This window comes from Rhinolophus hipposideros, assembly GCF_964194185.1.
Source record: "Rhinolophus hipposideros genome assembly, chromosome: X".
Lineage (NCBI taxonomy): Eukaryota > Metazoa > Chordata > Mammalia > Chiroptera > Rhinolophidae > Rhinolophus > Rhinolophus hipposideros.
In genome coordinates, this window is record NC_138046.1 from 21,161,978 (window position 1) to 21,180,374 (window position 18,397).

The 18,397-nt window shown below is 38.1% G+C and overlaps 1 protein-coding gene across 4 annotated transcripts in view; it reads right to left on the reverse strand.

Annotated features, from left to right (window-relative positions):
• Window positions 1-1,140: 1,140 nt before the first annotated feature.
• Window positions 1,141-18,397, reverse strand: part of LOC308495563 (integrator complex subunit 6-like) — a 58,433-nt gene continuing 41,176 nt past the window's right edge. Inside the window, exons 10-18 of one of the 4 annotated variants that reach the window (XM_081044044.1) lie at window positions 14,565-14,659; window positions 13,502-13,612; window positions 11,029-11,247; window positions 10,016-10,139; window positions 8,873-9,015; window positions 6,509-6,611; window positions 3,461-3,835; window positions 2,575-2,668; window positions 1,141-2,215 (exon numbers count right to left, since the gene is read on the reverse strand). In XM_081044044.1, coding sequence (XP_080900170.1) covers window positions 2,107-2,215; window positions 2,575-2,668; window positions 3,461-3,835; window positions 6,509-6,611; window positions 8,873-9,015; window positions 10,016-10,139; window positions 11,029-11,247; window positions 13,502-13,612; window positions 14,565-14,659 — 1,373 coding nt within the window. In that variant the 3' untranslated portion in view covers window positions 1,141-2,106. Of the gene's footprint in view, window positions 2,216-2,574; window positions 2,669-3,460; window positions 3,836-6,376; window positions 6,612-8,872; window positions 9,016-10,015; window positions 10,140-11,028; window positions 11,248-13,501; window positions 13,613-14,564; window positions 14,660-18,397 lie in introns of all 4 variants that reach the window. The other 3 variants (XM_081044042.1, XM_081044045.1, XM_081044043.1) reach the window with 3 other exon arrangements.

Consider the following 18,397-nt stretch of genomic DNA (forward strand, 5'->3'; position numbering starts at 1 on the left):
TAGCCAGAGGTGAAATCTTATGGTTTTCTGTGGTCTTTTCTGACTCTGAGTCCTGCCCAGGGCATGCACATGGTTTTCCAGATACCCAGGTATACATGGGAGCATTTAAAATCCCTTATTTTGGGGTGAATGGGTGACTCAGTTGGTTAGAGTGTGAGCTCTGGGCAACAGGGTTGCCGGTTCGATTCCCACATGGGCCAGCAAGCAGCGCCCTCTGCAACTAGAATGAAGACAACTAGCTGCCACTGAGCTGCCACTGAGCTCCCGGGTGGCCGGATGGCTCAGTTGGTTGGAGTGAGTGCTCTCAACCACAAGGTTGCTGGTTCGACTCCCGCAAGGGATGGTGGGTTGTGCCCCCTGCAACTAAGTTTGAACAACAGCAACTGGACTTGGAGCTGAGCTATGCCCTCCACAACTGATTGAAAGGACAACTTGACTTGGAGCTGATGGATCCTGGGAAAAACACACTGTTCCCCAATAAAGTCCTGGAAATACACATTGTTACCCAAAGTCCTGTTCCCCTTCCCCAATAAAAAAGATATTTAAAAACATAAAAATAAAAAAATAAATAAAATCCCTTATTTTCCAAAGCATTTCACTCGCCAGTTTTTCCTCCCAGGATTTTGGCATGTCTGTTGTTCACTGGCCTTTCAATGTTTTTGAGGACCATTCTCCACATAGCTAATTTTTGACCCTAAGAGGGTTTGGAGTTAGGTGAAACAAAAGCAGTCAATCCCCTTGTGTCAGACCTTCAGGGAGCCCCCTCAGACATGTTCAAACAAACAGTTACACTTGGGCATAAAGTCCACCCTCCTCCCTCCAGAACAAGAAACCCACACTTGGAATGCAGGCTGCTATCTTCAAGACCACTGCTATGCCATTGAGGAGGATGGGGCAAGAATAACCAAAATGCCACAAAACTCTACTATCATGTTTCAATGGCTTTTATACTGATTCAGCATTCATTTGGTTGCTGTAAACCTTTGACTGTCTTCCAGAGTTCCAATACACTTGATTCGGACAGTTTTTCCCAGTGTTTTCAGTCTTTCTGGAGAGGGATTAATCCCTAGAATACCCCACTCCATCATTTTCACCAATATCACTCACTTCTTTGAATGACATTTTCAAGTGTAAATCCTTATGTTAATCTTAATTTAATAGTGTGTCCTTTTTTTGAAAGGAATAACAAATCACAAAAGACAGAACTAGAAATTTCTCTAGCATTAATAAACTTGCAAAAATCAATAAAATGATTTATTTTATATATGCAAAGTCAAAATCTCTTTGTACACATAATTTTTGCAAATTAATACAATAAACATAACAATACTGTTCCATATAAACCTTTGTATAAACATTAAAGGAAATATATACATTATTTTTTTTAGTGCTTTCAAAGCACAGAATGTTCAGGTTCACCTGAAGACTTTCTGTCATCTTATGCAAGAACAAATGTCAGGGGTTGGGGCAGCCTCAGGTGCACTTGGTAATGTCTCTAGACAAATTAGAAGAGAGTTGGAGGTAGATTGTTTGGTGACTCTCCCTGATCCCTCCCACAGAGAAATAAGTTACCCTAATAGCAGCTTTCTTACTCTTTGATTCAATCTGTCCTGAATATTGCATGGTTTAAAAGGCACAACTAGGAATTGTTGAAAACTTTGTTCGGCACACACAAGATTACCAGTTGGATTCTGGACACCAATTCTTTCTAAAGGACATAGTAAGAGCACTAAATTGTGCTCCACTTACAGGTGGCCCCTAGTCACTCTGGAAATAAATGCCCAGGACAGCCAAGTTCAAATGACTGAACACTTGTTACCTGTGGTAGGGGCGACAGTGTTTACTGAATTTAACCTGGTGCATTAATAACAGTACCTTCCTCAATTGGGAAAAGAAACAACGAAATAACAAATTAATACTTTCAGAGAAAATTCTTAAGAGCAAAAGCCAGCTTTTACTGCCAGAGAAACATAAATAAAAAATCTCCACTGCTTTGTCTTAGCTTCTGGAAGGCAATTCTCTTGACTAAAACATTCTAGAAAGCTTCAACCATATCCCATCCTACAGCACAGAAAACTTGTCCTTTTTCTCTCCTTGGTCTCTGCATTAGCACGATGATCTGCTGTTGACGTGATTAACATTGTTGTGAAGGTGGTGGGAATCTATTTTTTCTAGTACCTTCTCAAGGTACTGAATTAAGACTCGTCTTTTAAACCTAAAATTAAAGAGACACTTTATTAACCAAAAGATATTTAAGGCACTTATGATGTGCAAGACACTGAGTGGGGTACAAATGGAAGCGACAATTTACATAGAAATGCATCCTCATGTAAATACCAACAGTGCCAATTGAGGGCCCAGGCCCACCTCAGACTATGATAAGCCTACAAGGCTCCATAGAGTTGGATGAATGAGTTGGTCTCAGGTAATATCAATCTGAATGCCTCTGTATACAGCCTTAACTATGAGTGAGGGGCAGGTTTTGAGAAAAGCAAGGCAGAGCCTATTTCTCCCCCTGTCCTGCATTGGGCCCTACCGCTTAAAAAAGAACAAAGAGCTCCTCTTTACACCCACCTTGCAGCTTCCTTAATGGTAAATTCAACAAATTGTTTCTTGACTGCAAAAGGTCCTTGCACTCCTTCGAGCAAAATGAAAATTCTTTCATACTCTAAAGATATTAAAAGAAAACACTTCAGTATTTTAAAAAATATGAATGGGAAATACAATTCAATCTTTACACATCTTCAGTATCATTCTTCATAGGTGGAAAGATAGACATAGTTTGTACGTTAAACACTCAAATCATGACATCTGCTAAGGAAATGCTTGTAAACACTAATCAAATGTAGTAGGCTGAATAATGGTCCCCAAAGTGGTTCACATCCTAATCCCCGAACCTGTGAATATGCTACCTGATATGCAAAAGAGACTTTACTTTGCTAATGTAACTAAATTATGGATCTGGAGATGGGGACATTATCCAGCTTTGTGCATGTAGGCCCAAATAATCACAAATATCCTTATTAGAGGGAGGTAGTAAGAGAGAAAAGATGTAAGGATGGGAGCAGAGGTTAGAGAGGAGAGAAAAAGCTAACACTGCTGGTTTGAAGATGGAGGAAGGGGCCATGATCTAAGGAACACGAGCAGCCTCTAGAAGTTGGAAACGGCAAGCATTTCAGAATTCTAACTTCCACAATGGTAAGACAATACAGTTTTGAACCACAAAGTTTGTGGTAACTTGTTATAGCAGCAAAAGTAAACTAATACAATAAGTAAGGGGAAAAAGAGCAAAAGGTATATTGGATCTTTTCAGTTAAAGCAAGAGGAATCACTTTAAATTACGTGAAAACCCAATGCTTCCAAAAAAATGCACCTCAAGAGATAGCTTGAATCTATTTCGAGTTATACAATGAGAGGGACCTCCCATTATATTATTGATAGATATTCTTTCATTACTTACTTCGTCCAAATTTTCGAACTTCCTTCATTAATTGATGTTTTATATCAGCATTGATTCCTTGTGCCATAGCAGGAGTTATTTGCAATGTATTTGGCACAGTTCCCAAAGTGGATGCTACTGAGATTTTTCGATCATCTGCAGAGACACTGCAGTTTTTGGTTCCTCCTATAAGTGCATTACTGCCAGGTTTGTGAATCAGGCCATCTTTCCTTAGGCTAGTGAAGTCATCAGACAGAGAATCCAATTGGTTGGGTGGAATACCGTCTCCTGCCATATTCATAAGCTCTGGTGCAGCAGATTTTGACAACAAGCCATTAGGTGGGATTTGACCATTTTCCATCTTTTCCTCATGGACATCGTGAGTGACAGTAGCATCTGGAAACCAAATTAAGAAGTTGAGCTGCGAGGTAGGGGCATCATACCAGCCCCACAGGTAGAGCCCATTGCTCCTCAGTTTTGAGGAAACAATTTGTTTCATAAAGCAAGAGAATGTACCAGATGGAGTCTGAGACCCCTCAAATTGAGCTCAGGAAGATAATACAACAAAAGCACTTTATTCTCTGCATGGCACTACAAACACATATGGAAACTAAGTAAGACAGTACAAGTAATAAACATTCTCGATCCCTGGCACTCAAGGTTTAGTGCTTTACAAGCTGAAAAGCAGCAAGTCTCACTTGATGTCATGATTTCTATAATTTACCTATAAAATGCCATGTTTTACTGATCTTGACACCAGACTATGTGGGCCCCCTTCAACCTCCCTCATCTCTACCTCAAAAGTTCTGAGAAAACAGAGGTGGCCATTAGGTGTGAAAGCTCCATCATCAAAAATCCTTGTCTTGTATATGATTGTCATCATTCTCTTCTAGGTCAAATAATTGGGTTTCTTTTTACTCTAAGTCTGACACCCTTCATTTTCTCACCCTCTTCTGTACCAGGTACCACGCCAGGAGATCGGGATCAGCAGTTGGAATAAGACAAACAATCCCTATCCTTATGGCACTTGTATCTCACGGGGGAGTCAGAAAGTAAGTGGAATAAGCAAATGAAATAATGACAGTTTGAATTTGTGTTAGGGATAAATAAGCAGGGATGTGACAAAGAGCAGGAGGGGGAGCCTCAATGGACGGGTGGGGGGGCATTCAGGCAGAGCCTTCAGAGGAGGTGTCCTTTGGGCAGAGCCTGGAAGAGGAGAAAGAGCCGGCTCTGTGCACATACAGAGGAAGAGCTCCAGGCTGCGTTAAGGGCAAGCGCATGGCCCCTAGGAGGGTTCCAGCCGAAACCATAGAGTAAAGGACAGAGGCAGAGAGAACAAGGAGGAGATGGATAGGACACGTGTTAGGAGGGGATGGCAGGGCCAGGTCATGTTGAGCCTGTAGACTAGAGTCGGGAGTTCAGATTCTGTTATGAATGCATTGGAAAGTTGATAATGGGTTTTCAGGGTGGACTCGGCAAGATCTGATTTCTGTGTTGGCATGATCAGTCTGGCCGCGGGGCAGAAAATGGGTTAGACGAGAAGATGAGCAGCCTGGTAATCAAATAAGAAGCCATGTGGTAGCTTTGTGACAGATGATGGCAGCATAGACTAAGAGACAGAGAGAAGCAGTGGGATACAATTATATTAGTCAAGTTGCCTAGACTTGCTAATGGATGGAAGTGAGAGAAGAATAAAAGAGAAATTGTGGTGACTCTGGTTTTTCAGCTGAACCACTGGGTAAATAGTGGCAGGGCTATGCCGGTGCTGGTACACAACTGCTCACAACAGTGCCCAACTCTTCCTAATCTGGTTCAGTGACCTCACATTGATAATTTGATGTTGATAATGTTGACATTATTTACACTGTGGAAATCTGCAAACACTACAACCCAGGGCTTCTCCACCTTCACAATCCCCACACCTGTGGACATTCAGCTGTCACAGCTTTACCAGTACACCACTGGATGGTGTCATTAGCTGCACTGGGGAAAGCTGCAAGTAGAGGTATTTGGGGGAGAGGGAAGGTCTCCTAGAGTTCAGTTGAAACAAGTGAAACCTACTGAGTTTTATATGTCTATTAGATACTGTGCCCACAGTTAAATTTGAATCTGAATCTGGAGTTGAGAGCAAGTTGTAGTCTAGAGATATAAATATCTGAGTTGTTGAAATATAGATCTTATTTAAAGCCGCAAGACTGCATGGGATCACCTAGGGAGAGAGTGCAGTGAAGAAGAGTGTGTCCAGAATTGAGCTTTATGTCCCATCCCTACACTATGTAGAGGTGGGAAAGAAGGGAAGAAACCAGAAAAAGTACATGAAACAAACAAGTCACTAATAAAGGAGGAAAAACAGGAGTTCGTGGTGTCTGGGAACTCAAGAAAGTTTCCAGGGTGGAGGGAGTGAACAACTGTGCCAAATGATGCTAAGAAGTAATGACAACATACAGCAGACACTGGGGACCTTGATGAGACCTGTTTCAGTGAAGTGGAGGAGGCAGAGCCAGATGGCACTGGTTTAGAGGAGATGCGGACACAGAGAGAAAGTGTAGACTCGTCTTCTTATTGAGCCCATTTGCTCCTAGTGCCTCAGGAACCTGCTCTATCTTTCGGTGTCGTGCAGCCACTCCAATGTTTGTACCGCATTATGTCCTGCCCTGGCAAGGCACACATGTTCATCTCTTTCCATTTCTACATCTTGTGTTAATTACTATGTAAGTATGGATCATTTTCCCCCTCACAGAAATTGAGATTCTTGAAATAGGGTCTCTGCTCCCCCCTGCCCCTGGGGCCCTCTATACCTACCACATTGATGATTTCATAATGGTTTAATTAATGAACTAAACTGTATACAAAAGAAATGAATACAAAAGAAGGTAAAATTGTTTAGTGTCTTAGTCCTCTAGGAGCCAGAAGGAAATCACAACCACTACTCTATACCTGTATGTACAAGGGTGGGTTTTATGAGGTTTGTATAAGATGGGAACCACGAGGCTGAGGGTGGTCCCTTTCCGCCCACATGGTTAGTTACAGTAGGTGGTGTTTGTGGTTTCCTCCACAGCGGGGACATACTCCGCCTTCTCTTAGATGATAGAGGGCTGTTGGGTTCTCCAGGACGTTTCACTTTGTTTTGTGGCCCTGCTACAAACTCATCTGCTTCATCAATCATCATTCCCTAAAAAACATCAATGAACATAGTCCATTAAAGACAACACTGCAAGCACACTTCATATGTATATACAATCATATATTACATAACCAATATAGGTCTTAATCATGGGCCAAAGATGTATCATGCTGCACACAGACTCTGTTCTCAGAAAATGCTACTCCATTTTAAACCAGTCTAAGGGGAATCAGGAGGAAACTAGAATACAAGGTGTTGCCCAAGGTCAAACATAATACAAGCATGATTAACTGGAAAGCTTGAGGAATGAGCAACTCCCGGCAATCAAAATGGGAATAAAGCCACAGTTACCTTTCTGAAGAAGTACAAACCGTTTTGAATGAACCCTTGGTAAGGGAAATCATTCCTTTTTGTGTGCTTTTGTGCTTTCAAGTCACCATTAAGAAATACTGATTATTACTGTACAGAATGTTGCATGCAGAGGGTGAAGGGCAGGTAGATGGAAAATGTCATTCCCTCGATGGCAACCTCACACAGATACAAATATGTCCACCTCGGAGCTGGACAGAAATGAGGGGCTTTACACTCTTGGGGTTAGATAAAAAATGAGAGCCCACAGTATAGAAGGTTAGCTAAAAGCTGTTCTCATCCAAGGATAGCCCATGAATATGTGCTCCCATTATTTGAATACAAGCATGATAAATGATTTTTCCAAAGCAAAAGAAACAGTATAGAAAGGGGAAAACATATTCACTAGCATCTACTTCATGTCAGGTAATGTTCTAAATGGTATAGATGTACTAACTCAATCCTCCACAGAGCTCTAAGTATGAGTGAGGTGTAATAATTATCTCCAGTACTGCAACCACAAGATGGCCTCAGGGTTTTTTGAAAATTAATTTGGGGAACGTATTCAATAATGTTGTAAAGATTTTGTTGGGTATCCGATGGACATGCGTCCTATTTGGGTGACCACCTCAGGGATACTGTGGATGCCTGATCATGGCACTGTACACCAGAAGCTACACATTAATGAATGCCAACTATAATTTTATATATATAATGTGATGGCTCGGTGCGAGGTCGGAGGGATAGTGGATGGGGGGAGGGGGGTTCACAGTGTGAAGGATATAAATGATGAACGTCTAAGTATTACCTTGTCTTGTACACCTGAAACTAATAAATTAAAATAAAAAAAATAAAAAAAAATAAAAGAAAGTTTTAAAAAAAATAATCTCCAGTACTGCAAATGAGGAAGCCAAGACATGGAAAGATTCCGAAAAACTCCACTAATTGAGGATTGGGGTGAAGTGGAATACCTTTCAGTCTACTTTTGTTACAGAAGAGATTATTGCATGGTCTTCATCTTTTTTTTTAATTTATTGGGGTGACAATTGTTAATGAAATTATATAATTTCAGGTGTACAATTCTGTATTACATCATCTATAAATCCCACTGTGTGTTCACCACCCAGAGTCAGTTCTCCTTCCATCACCATATATTTGATCCCCATACCCTCATCTCCCTCCCCCCACCCTCTGGTAACCACTAAACTATTGTCTGTGTCTGTGAGTTTTTGTTTTGGTCTTCATCTTAATACCAATTGTTTCCTCCATGAGTGAAGATATAATCCCCTTTGTCTTCATGATTAAATGGTCAAGTTAGTCTCTCTCTCTCTCTCTCTCTCTCTCTCTCTCTCTCTCTCTCACACACACACACACACACACACACACACACACACACACACACACCCCTCACATTTAGATTTCTAGTAGGACAACCCAAATAAAGCATCACCTAGTACTTCATATTTCATACCTCGCCACTATCTAGATAGAGCACTAGACATCTGAATGATGGAAACAGAGCAAATAAATGGTGATTTTAATATTAAATAAATTAGTCTGTGGTGGTAAGAATGAATACAGACTCAAGCTGGAAAGATGTGGTTAAAAATCCTGGCTTTTATCAGCTGTGTCATTAGGGTAAGCCATTAACCACTGTGAGCTTTGATTTCTTCTTATTAAAGGGTGGACAGTAATATTATCTGCAGAATGGTTGTGAGCATTAAATGTGATCATTTTGAACACCAACTTCTACTACCTAGTTAAATGTCAGCTATTGTTTTCTTCAACTAAGACACTCTTGCATCAGGAGGCTTCCACTTTCCATTCACAAAGAGCCCTGGAGTCATATTTGATCTTTTAAATAAACAGGAGAACCTCTGATTTATATTTGTCTTACCAAGAAGAAATGAATTATAGCAAGAATAGCACCATTTAGGCAGACATAGAAATAGGTATCCTACCTTCTTATCTTGTTTAAATGGATTGCCAAAAGTATGCTGTCTTTTGGGTTGATCTGGATCAATCTCTCGAAGTGGAGAAGCCAATGTCTTTAGATATTCCTGATAGTTACCCATTTGTGCGACTGGAACACTATGAAGAGAATCTGCAAAGTCATCAGAAAAGAAACATGCTATGCAGCTGAAGTGTATGGTCCTTTTGAGAAGACATGATCATCGTCTGGCTTAGCAATATGTATGTCGGCATCCAATAGGCTAAAATCTTGAATCTATCATTCTGGGACCTAAAATCATCTCTCTTCATCCCACTCATTAACAGTCCACCATCCCTATTGCCTGCGTACAAGCTCAAATCACTAGGCCAAGGACGACTCCCTTACCCTTCAAACCAAGTTTGAGAATGGACTGACATCTCTTACACCACCATTCCAACTCAAAACACCATGTTTGTTCTGTGTTTCAAAGAGCCTAGACCTCATGGTTTTCTTGTATCATCCAGGGAACATTGGCTAGTGGGTCTCATCCTCTTGGAGAATTTGATTAAGTCTACAGGTGCTCTTCCTAGAAAAGTACCCCCCCCCAAACTTGGTGTATAATTTCAGGAGGTTGGCCAGGCTAAGACTGGCACATCTTGGTGGATAAATGACCCTGTATAAAATGAACAAAATGGAGTGTAGGGGAATCGTACATTGTCCAATTATCCTGGACACTATCAGGTTCATTCTTTTCATGTAAATGAAGAATTCTGGATTGAATTCATCACAGTAGGCTGGGTGGTATAGTGTTGGGACATACAATTTCCAAAATCTGACAGAACGGAGTTCTGCCACTTTCCAACTCACTAAACCTGGGCAAACTACTAAAATGCTCACTCTCAGTTCCATATCCATAAAATGGGCATAAAATAGTATCTATCTCATGGGGTTATTTTGAGGCCTATAAGAGCTAAAGCATGATATTGTAATATAGGAACTGATTAATGCACACTTCCCCTTAAACCTGAGAATAATAAACGTTTGCCTGGGGAGATAGAGGTATTTAGTGAAAACAGGCATTCTAAACATTAAAGTATTACAAAATAATCTACTGTGTACGTCGGACTTGACATTTTCCTAATCAACAAAAATAACTTCTGTGTTCATTTACCTTCATCTTGTCCAACAATAAACTTGTGTGTTTTCAGCAGATTGGATCTCATTCTGGTTAACTGGTCTAAAAGACCTCTACGTGAAATATCATAAGCATTTCTATATGTCTGAGGTTTCAAATCCTATTTGAAATGAAACAAATGATTTCAGTTACTCCTGATGTTTTAAATTTACATACTTAATAAGTTACCCTCTTAACATCTTAGTGAAGGACTCTATATTTAATACAATCGACTACAGTAGAATTTTCCCAGTAGAATATTTGCCTTTGCTGGCCTTATTCTGAATTCTTTGTTTTAAAAAATTCTGAATTCTAATACACCCACAGAGCATTAAAGCCACTGGGAATATCCCTTCTCAAGTACGTCACTTAAAACATCAAATACTGAGATTTATGCCTGTAGCAGCCTTGCAGCCCCACTGCTTGTAATCTAGATGTATTTCTCTGGCAGCCATAGAGAAGAGTTGCTGGGATCTCCTTCCAGGAAGCAATGGCTGATCCTGCGAGGAGTGCAGTTAGCTGAGCCTCAGGGATCTGCTGCAGCATTTGAGCCGAGGCCAGGCTCTTCCCAGGCTGCCCCCAGCCAGTGACTGAGAATGGTGGGGGGGGGGTGTTAGGGCCTGGATTTTCTGCCCAACGTGGACCTCCTCCACGGGAAATCTTGGTGCCAGAGGTCCCTGTTGGGCTGGCCAAGACTCTCTCCCAGCTACACAATGCCTGAGGCTCTTCATACCCACTCCTCCTTCCTTTCTCCCTCCTCTCACAGGTGCTGGATCAGCACTGTGGCCTGAAGGCTCTCCCAGCTTACTCCTGTTCCCCTCCCCTTTATCTTTCAGAGACATTACCCCCTAAATATATCTTGTACATTTAATTCCATATTCGTGTCTGCTGCCAGGATAATTCCTAAACTGGTCCATCAATAACTATAAAGTCCAAAACAGGACTGGAATTATTTCAAAACTAAAGTAATATGAAAGACATAAATGTATCAGGCAAGTTCAAACAAATACCTTGTTTAAGAGCCCTACTTGGAAGCCAGCAAATTCTTTGGTATTCAGTTCTGTCAGTCTCAGTGAAGTTTCCCCTATGATTTCTTTCAATAGTTTTCTAAAATTTTTACTGTGAGTCAAGGACACACCACCTCCAGAATGATTTTTCACTTTGATTCCAATTTCCTGGGGAGGTTTCTTCCCCACTGACGCTAGTATTCGTTCTGACTCTAGTTTCGTCTAAAATGAAAGTACATAGTATGTTATGAAAAGATCTATACTATCACTGGTACTTTTACTACTTAAGAAAGATAATACTTTAAGAACCCCAGAGAACAATTTTCAATTGAAATCACAGAAAAACGGGTAGTTAAACATTTTCCTGTGCTTCTCTGTACTACCACAGCAAACAGGGGGCAGGGGGAGGCTAGAAGGACAAATAACTCAATGCATTTTTTTCTCTTGTCTAGTGTCAAAATTATGATTGAATCGTGGACAGAATGGAAATCATGGATAAAAATTATATTCATAGACATTTAAAGTCACATTTTGTTACTGTGTAATCTAGTCTAAGTCAACATATTCATTTTGGACCCAGACATAAAGGGATAAGACTCTGTATTTATAAATGCAAACAAGTGCTAAAATTCAGATTATATATATTGGTGTTATTTCGAAAAAACTTAAACTTTTTATTTCTAATATTGAACCATCCAAAACCAGTAATATTTAATTTAACAAATATTGCCAAGTAAATAATTTGCAATATGTACTCAATCAATTTCTTACTAACTTGCAACAAAACAATCCTCTTACTAGATACTATTATACCATATTGATAAACAGTACTCGAGAGTGAATTTCAGCAATATATTGGGCATATTTTGTTATTTACATATATCTAAGATAGTTCAAGGAACACTAGTGACATTTAGCTATTAAATTAATAATTAAATTAGTAATTAGAGCTAATTTAAATTAGAAATGATTTTTTCTTTTTCTCTAAAAGATAGAATTCCACCAATGTCCAATAAACCCAAAATAATTCTGAATTTTTTATGTTTTGGTTAGAGATATTCATTAATTTTCCGTAATTATTGGAATTAAGTATGTTTATTATCTTTTTTAAGAATTAAGTCATGAAAGAAGGGATAACAGCAAATGAAGGGTCTGTTTCCATAAATGGTCCTGAAAGTTCATTTATAAAACTATAAAAGCAATGTGTCCCAGAAGGTCCCAGAACTTGCATGAGTTTCAACTGTCCACTATTCTTCCTTGTGGCCATACCCTGCTGACACAGCCTTAAAGGCCTAAGGTAGACATCAAATAAAAATATTAAATCAATAGATCAATAAATAACCAAAGCAAAACATTAACAACAACAAAAATCTATCAGCAGAGAGGAAAAGGGGTTAAGGGGATACTTAATAGACCAGAAATCTGGGTTTGCTTTTCCTTTCTTTTGCAATGAGCATACTGGACTGGTAGGACCTGGTAAACGCCAGACCGTACTTAAGTTTTTACCAGTTCCTAGCAAGGTGTGTCAGCATCCCAAATTGTGGAGGCATTTGGGGTCTTCAGTGAAATCTGCCACTATTTTGCTTACTACTCTCGGTTTTTTTAAAGGCTCAACTTCCAAACATATCCAACTTAAAGCATTGTAGTCATTGCAAATGCTATTACTGTTCCCTACCTGGGAATACATTTGTGCATAAGAAAATAAAGCTGCCGCATGAATTTGTTATATAACATAATACATTTGTATGGCAGTAAAGCTCTAACTCAATAGTTTTCAAACATTCCATCCTGCAAGAATGGGCTAGGTAGAGGTGAGAAGTATGATAAGTAGGGGTGAGTGGAGGATGAGGTACTAATAGAGAGGGGCAGGCAAGGGACAAGGTGAATAATGGTAAATGAGTTGTGGGTATAAAGTAACAGATGGAGGGCAAGAAGAGAGGAGGTGGAACTCCACTCTTCAGGTCCCCTTGGAGCCTATCAACTTCCAGTATGAGGAATACTGGTCTCATCTCCCCCTCTCTAAGAAAAAGCATATGGATAGTTACTGACTAAAAACTAATTTCAGGCAAGTCATTTCATCACATCAGTGTGCCTCAGTGTGCTGACCTAAAAAGGGGGGATGGTCTAGACCACTGTGATTTGAGGAGAAACTAGGTTGAGGATAGACAAAATGTGACCCATGAAATCATTCTATTAAGCCTCTGCCCCTCTTAGGCCACAAAATAGCAACCAGCTTGTGGGTAGGACAAACTGGCAAGCAAAAGGAGAAATGGCACAGCATCCGATGATACTGACAGACCCTTCACTTCAGTTTAATGATGAAGCTAGAAGCCATAGAGAATCCCAGTAGTACTAAGTGATAGTGTAGAAATAGATACACATTTAATTTAAAAAAAAATGACCATTACACTAGAGAATAAGGAAATGCACTTCTGAGGGCAAAGGAGTGTTGTTTGTTTGTTTTTACCAATACTACCTGTTGGCTGAGTTTTTTAAGGTAAGAGATAACACTGTAACTAAGTCCACAATCTAAATTATCTGATATCAGATTTGGAGCTCCCATCATCCTTAGTGCTTTCTTTAACGGCTATAAGGAAACAAAATACACAACGGTAAGAATAGAATAAATCTTAAAATACTCAAAGTTCAGTTATAAGGGGCAAAGGGACATGATTCATTTCTTAGAAGTCAAGGTGCTGCACATAAAACCAAACATGGAACATTAAAAAGTGGCAATGAAAATAGCAGAGAAGTAAGGAGCAGAAAGTAAAAAAAATCAGAAGAGAGTGGGATAAGAAGAGCAAAGAACAGCAAATTCAAACAGGTAAATTGCTTTCAGTCTTAATTCCCAAGTCATAAAATTATTTCACATTGCATTCTATCGTGCACCCCATTCCTGCCATGGTAAATACTAATACACCCCAATTTCTCCTCCCAGTGACACCAGACACCAATGGTTCTGCCTTTTCACCTCTAGAAACTTGGTTTAAAGTTGACCACATCCGCCTCTGAAATTATTTTGATAAATCTTGATTTATATTATGTGACCAGTTCAAAATCATCATGAATATGTCCCCACCCTCCGCACCAGCACCCTTACTTCACCCTGTGTCTAGGACACATTTAACAGGCATTAAGTAAATATAATATCTTAGAATTGTGTTTTCAGAGGGAATCCCCATATTGAGAATTTCTAGAGTTAAAAAGGGAAATTGATGTAATACATGAATCCAGACCTATTCTTCTTAAATTCTAAAATTACAATTTCATCAGGTTAGTTTTAATAATAAGAGAAACATAGATGTGTATTACAAAAATAACCATGGCAGTTAAAGGAAATAAAATAAACAGTTCTTTTTGTGCCACTGTGACATCTCCCAGTTCTTATGCATAATTTGAGAAGACAGTGGCGATACAAATATTTATAAATTAAAAAAAAACTATCTTATTTCAGGGGTAAAGTTTTTGGTTCATTGACATTTCGTGTAACAAGAATCATCACTGATAAAGTTAATACATATGTACACATAAATACATACTAATAGGTAGTATGGAGGCAGAGTTTTTAAGTAGCTGTCAAAAGCCTGTCGCCACTTCAGATTTGGCTTAAACTTGTGAACTTTAAACAAGTCATCTGTAAGAGAAAACCAAATAAAATATTACATTATGTCAGTCCTGAATTTCCAAGATCTAAATCAAGCAACCCACACCTATTACATCATTTCCTAGAAATCTCAAGTTTTAATTACATTAGATGAACCTTTCATTGGAGTTTATTTGATTGTCGTTTTTGGTACTATTTACCAAAATTATATATAACATTTTTATAGAAAATGAAATACATTCTCAGGTTACAGATTCCTCTTTCATTTGTGAAGCTACATAAAATATAATATTAAAACACTAACTCTGATCCATGTGAACTACTTTTCTGACCTGTTAACATATTGGTCACTCTACTGTAGTAATTTTCACCTGAGAGGGAATCCATGGTCACTGGTTAATGAAATATTTAATTTATTTAAATAGAGGGTGTGAAAAACAACAAAACTGAACTCGTAGATACAGAGAATAGATTCATGGTTGCCATTAGTGCGGGTGGGGTAGGGGGTGGACAAAATGAGTGAAGGTGGTCAAAAGGTACAAACTTCCAATCACAAAATAAATAAGTCATGGGGATATAATATACAGCACAGTGACTATTGTTAATAATACTGTATTGAATATTTGAAAGCTGCTAAGAGAGTAGATCTTAAAAGTTCTCATCATAAGAAAAAATATTTGTAACTGTGTGGTGATGGATGGTACTTAGACTTACAGTGATGGTCATTTCACAATATATACAAATATCATCTCATTATGTTGCACACCTGAAACTAATATAACGTTAAAAGTCAATTATATCTCAATAATAGATAGATAGATAGATAGATAGATAGACAGACAGAGTTCTACTTTTTTATTTTTTTTTAAATTTATTAGTTTCAGGTATACAAGACAAGGTAATACTTAGACGTTCATCATTTATATTTTTTGCTGAAAGGTCAAAATAAGAGACTTTACAAAGTGTATGAGAACAAAAGCTAAGACTCTAATTTCTAGGTAATGATGGCAAGCTCTAAATTGTGTTTTGGATTCTCCACAATCAGCCTATATTTTGTTTAGCTATATTCCCCCCTTCTTCATTTCTTTGATTTCAGCAGTCAGACATTTTGAACCAAACTTAGGGTCTTTCAAATATTAGTTAACAATTGGGTGATGGCACTAGTAAAAGCTAGTAGAAATGTTAGGTTGAAGTTTAAAATTCTGTACAACTAAATATGTTTCTTGAATACTACTATGTGCATTAATACAACTAAAGATATTTTCCTTGAATAAACAGATACCCCCTATCTTTTCACACTTAAATTTAATTACTTTAATTATCTAAATGCATTATATACACGATATGAAAATTTCCACAATATCTCATTATTTCCTTCTGAGGGTAAAAATATATTTTTTCTAATATAATACTGCAAATTTGATATCCCCAGACATCAAAATGAACCTGCCACACTTACTATGAATATCAAAGATATTATAAATTCATCCTCTATTTTGTTTCTTCAGGTTTTATTGGCTCTAATCCAAAAAACAAATGCTTTACTTCCAGGGAAAAGACCATTCCTATGCCATATGCATAATTTCTCTACAAATAGGGCTATTCTTTGAAATTCTGAATTACTTTAGTCAAGAAAAGCAACTACATAATTTCTTCCTTTTACTGCTATGATAAATTATTCACTTCTGCTGAAACTAATTTAAATGAATTTACGAAGTCATAAAATATAGGTTTTCTTGTTCTTTTGAAACAGGGTAGAAAGAATAAAGAAAAAAAGATCTAAAGAGACTGCTGGCTCATTGTAGCATGCAGGTCTTTTAAAGACCATTCATATCTTAACAAAAAGGCGAGAGAGACCATGGAAATATCCTGTTAGACTATGTCTTTATGTGAAGTCTGTTGAGAATTAGGCAGATTTCGGAAACTAATTGACAAATTTAAATGCCACAAGACTGATGACACAGTTAGATATAAATAGATTAGCTAATGTGAATCAATAATAGTCTTAATACCGTATTTCTAACAATGCTGACTGCATTGATTCCACCCAGGAGCCAATTTAGCCTAATTATTTCTTGTTGGATTTTTTTTTAACAGGGGTGGGAGGAAAAAAGAAAATCCTCCACAGTCTAAATTAAGGGTAGAGAGCTATTAGGGTGCCACTGCTTTAGTCACTATCTCTGTAGCTCAGAAAATGATTTCCATGGTATTAAATTTTCATTCACATGGAGTCTAGGATGGTAGTGACAGTAAAGATGTCATAAACAATTAGTTAATCAACATTTGAAAGACAAGGAAGTGAGAATGTAGAGTGAGAGTGAAATAATACTGCCACCACCTTAAAAACTGGAAGACATTTTACCTTCCAGTTCCTTTCTCTCCATTTCCTGCTTCAAAGAGAAGGAAGACATGGGTTTGAGTCTAAGTTCAGCTACATACTTAGCTGAGTGAGCTTTGAGAAATCACTTCAACTTTTTGTGCCTCCATTTCATCTATAAAATTGGTTTAATGATAACTGCCTTACCATACACGACTATTCTGAGAACTAGATTATGTATATGAAAACACTACAAAATGACAAAGGTGTACACTGTAAAGCACCAAACGCATAGTGATTAATACACATCAAATTATCCTCCTTCCATTATTCTCTTTTCTTCCTCCTGGTCTTAATATGGAAATGAATTTTATATTTTACACAAGTCCTTAGTTCTCAATTAAAAAAAAAGCAGATGAATTTGACTCTGGGTGGTGAACACACAATGTGATATATTGATGATGTATTACAGAATTGTACACCTGAAACCTATGTAACTTTACTAACCATTGTCACCCCAATAAGTTTTAATTTAAAAAAAAAGGTGAATTGAATGTGGTATGTTTCAGAAAATTAAAAAAAAGAAAAGTTGCTATAAATGCCTTAATTTCTGTAGTTTTTAGCCTTTAACAGAAAAAAATAATTTCCTAGTTTCTTGATTGAGATCGTCTCCTTGCCTACTACAGTAATCTGGTTACTGCCCTATTAACATGATTCTTATGGTAGCTCGTTGATTCTATTAAGTCTCACTTATCTATCCCAGGCAAGTTTTAGTGCTTAAATCATTAAACCTTTGTTAACTACTTTTGATGGAAATCTTAAATTAATAAAGAAACAGGGGTCATCTTTATAGACAGTTAATGTACTACACAGTAATACAGTGATGTTTCCAGGCATTATGAAGTGTATGTAACTTAACTCACCATTTTACTAAATGCTCTGCCCACTAAAACTGCAGAACCATCTTATGTCTTATAGTATTATATTCTTAGTATGAAATAATGTCTTCAAGAGCTAAGATAACATAGCCATTAATAATGACAATAGTAATAATAGTGCTAATAGCATTATTGAGCACTTACTACTTGCCAGGTGAGTTCTGTGCAATTAACTATTCATTTAATGCCAACTAAATCCCTGTGAGGTAGGTACTATCATTATTCCCACTTTACAGATGCAATAACTGAAGCACAGAGAGGTATCTTATCCAAGATCACAGAGCTAGCAAATGGCAGAGCCAGGATTCATACCAGGGCAGCTATGCCCTACACTCCATACTCTTAACCACTTGGAAGCTACACAACCCAGAAAGCAAATTAATGGTGGAAATGTTAAGAGTATCTATTTCAGAACCTCAATATGAAACCCAAGTTTAGGATTCAGGGGCATAAGAACCTCCAGCCTCAAAGGGTGTGAAAAAAACCCTATGCTCTTTAGAAGACACAGGTTAT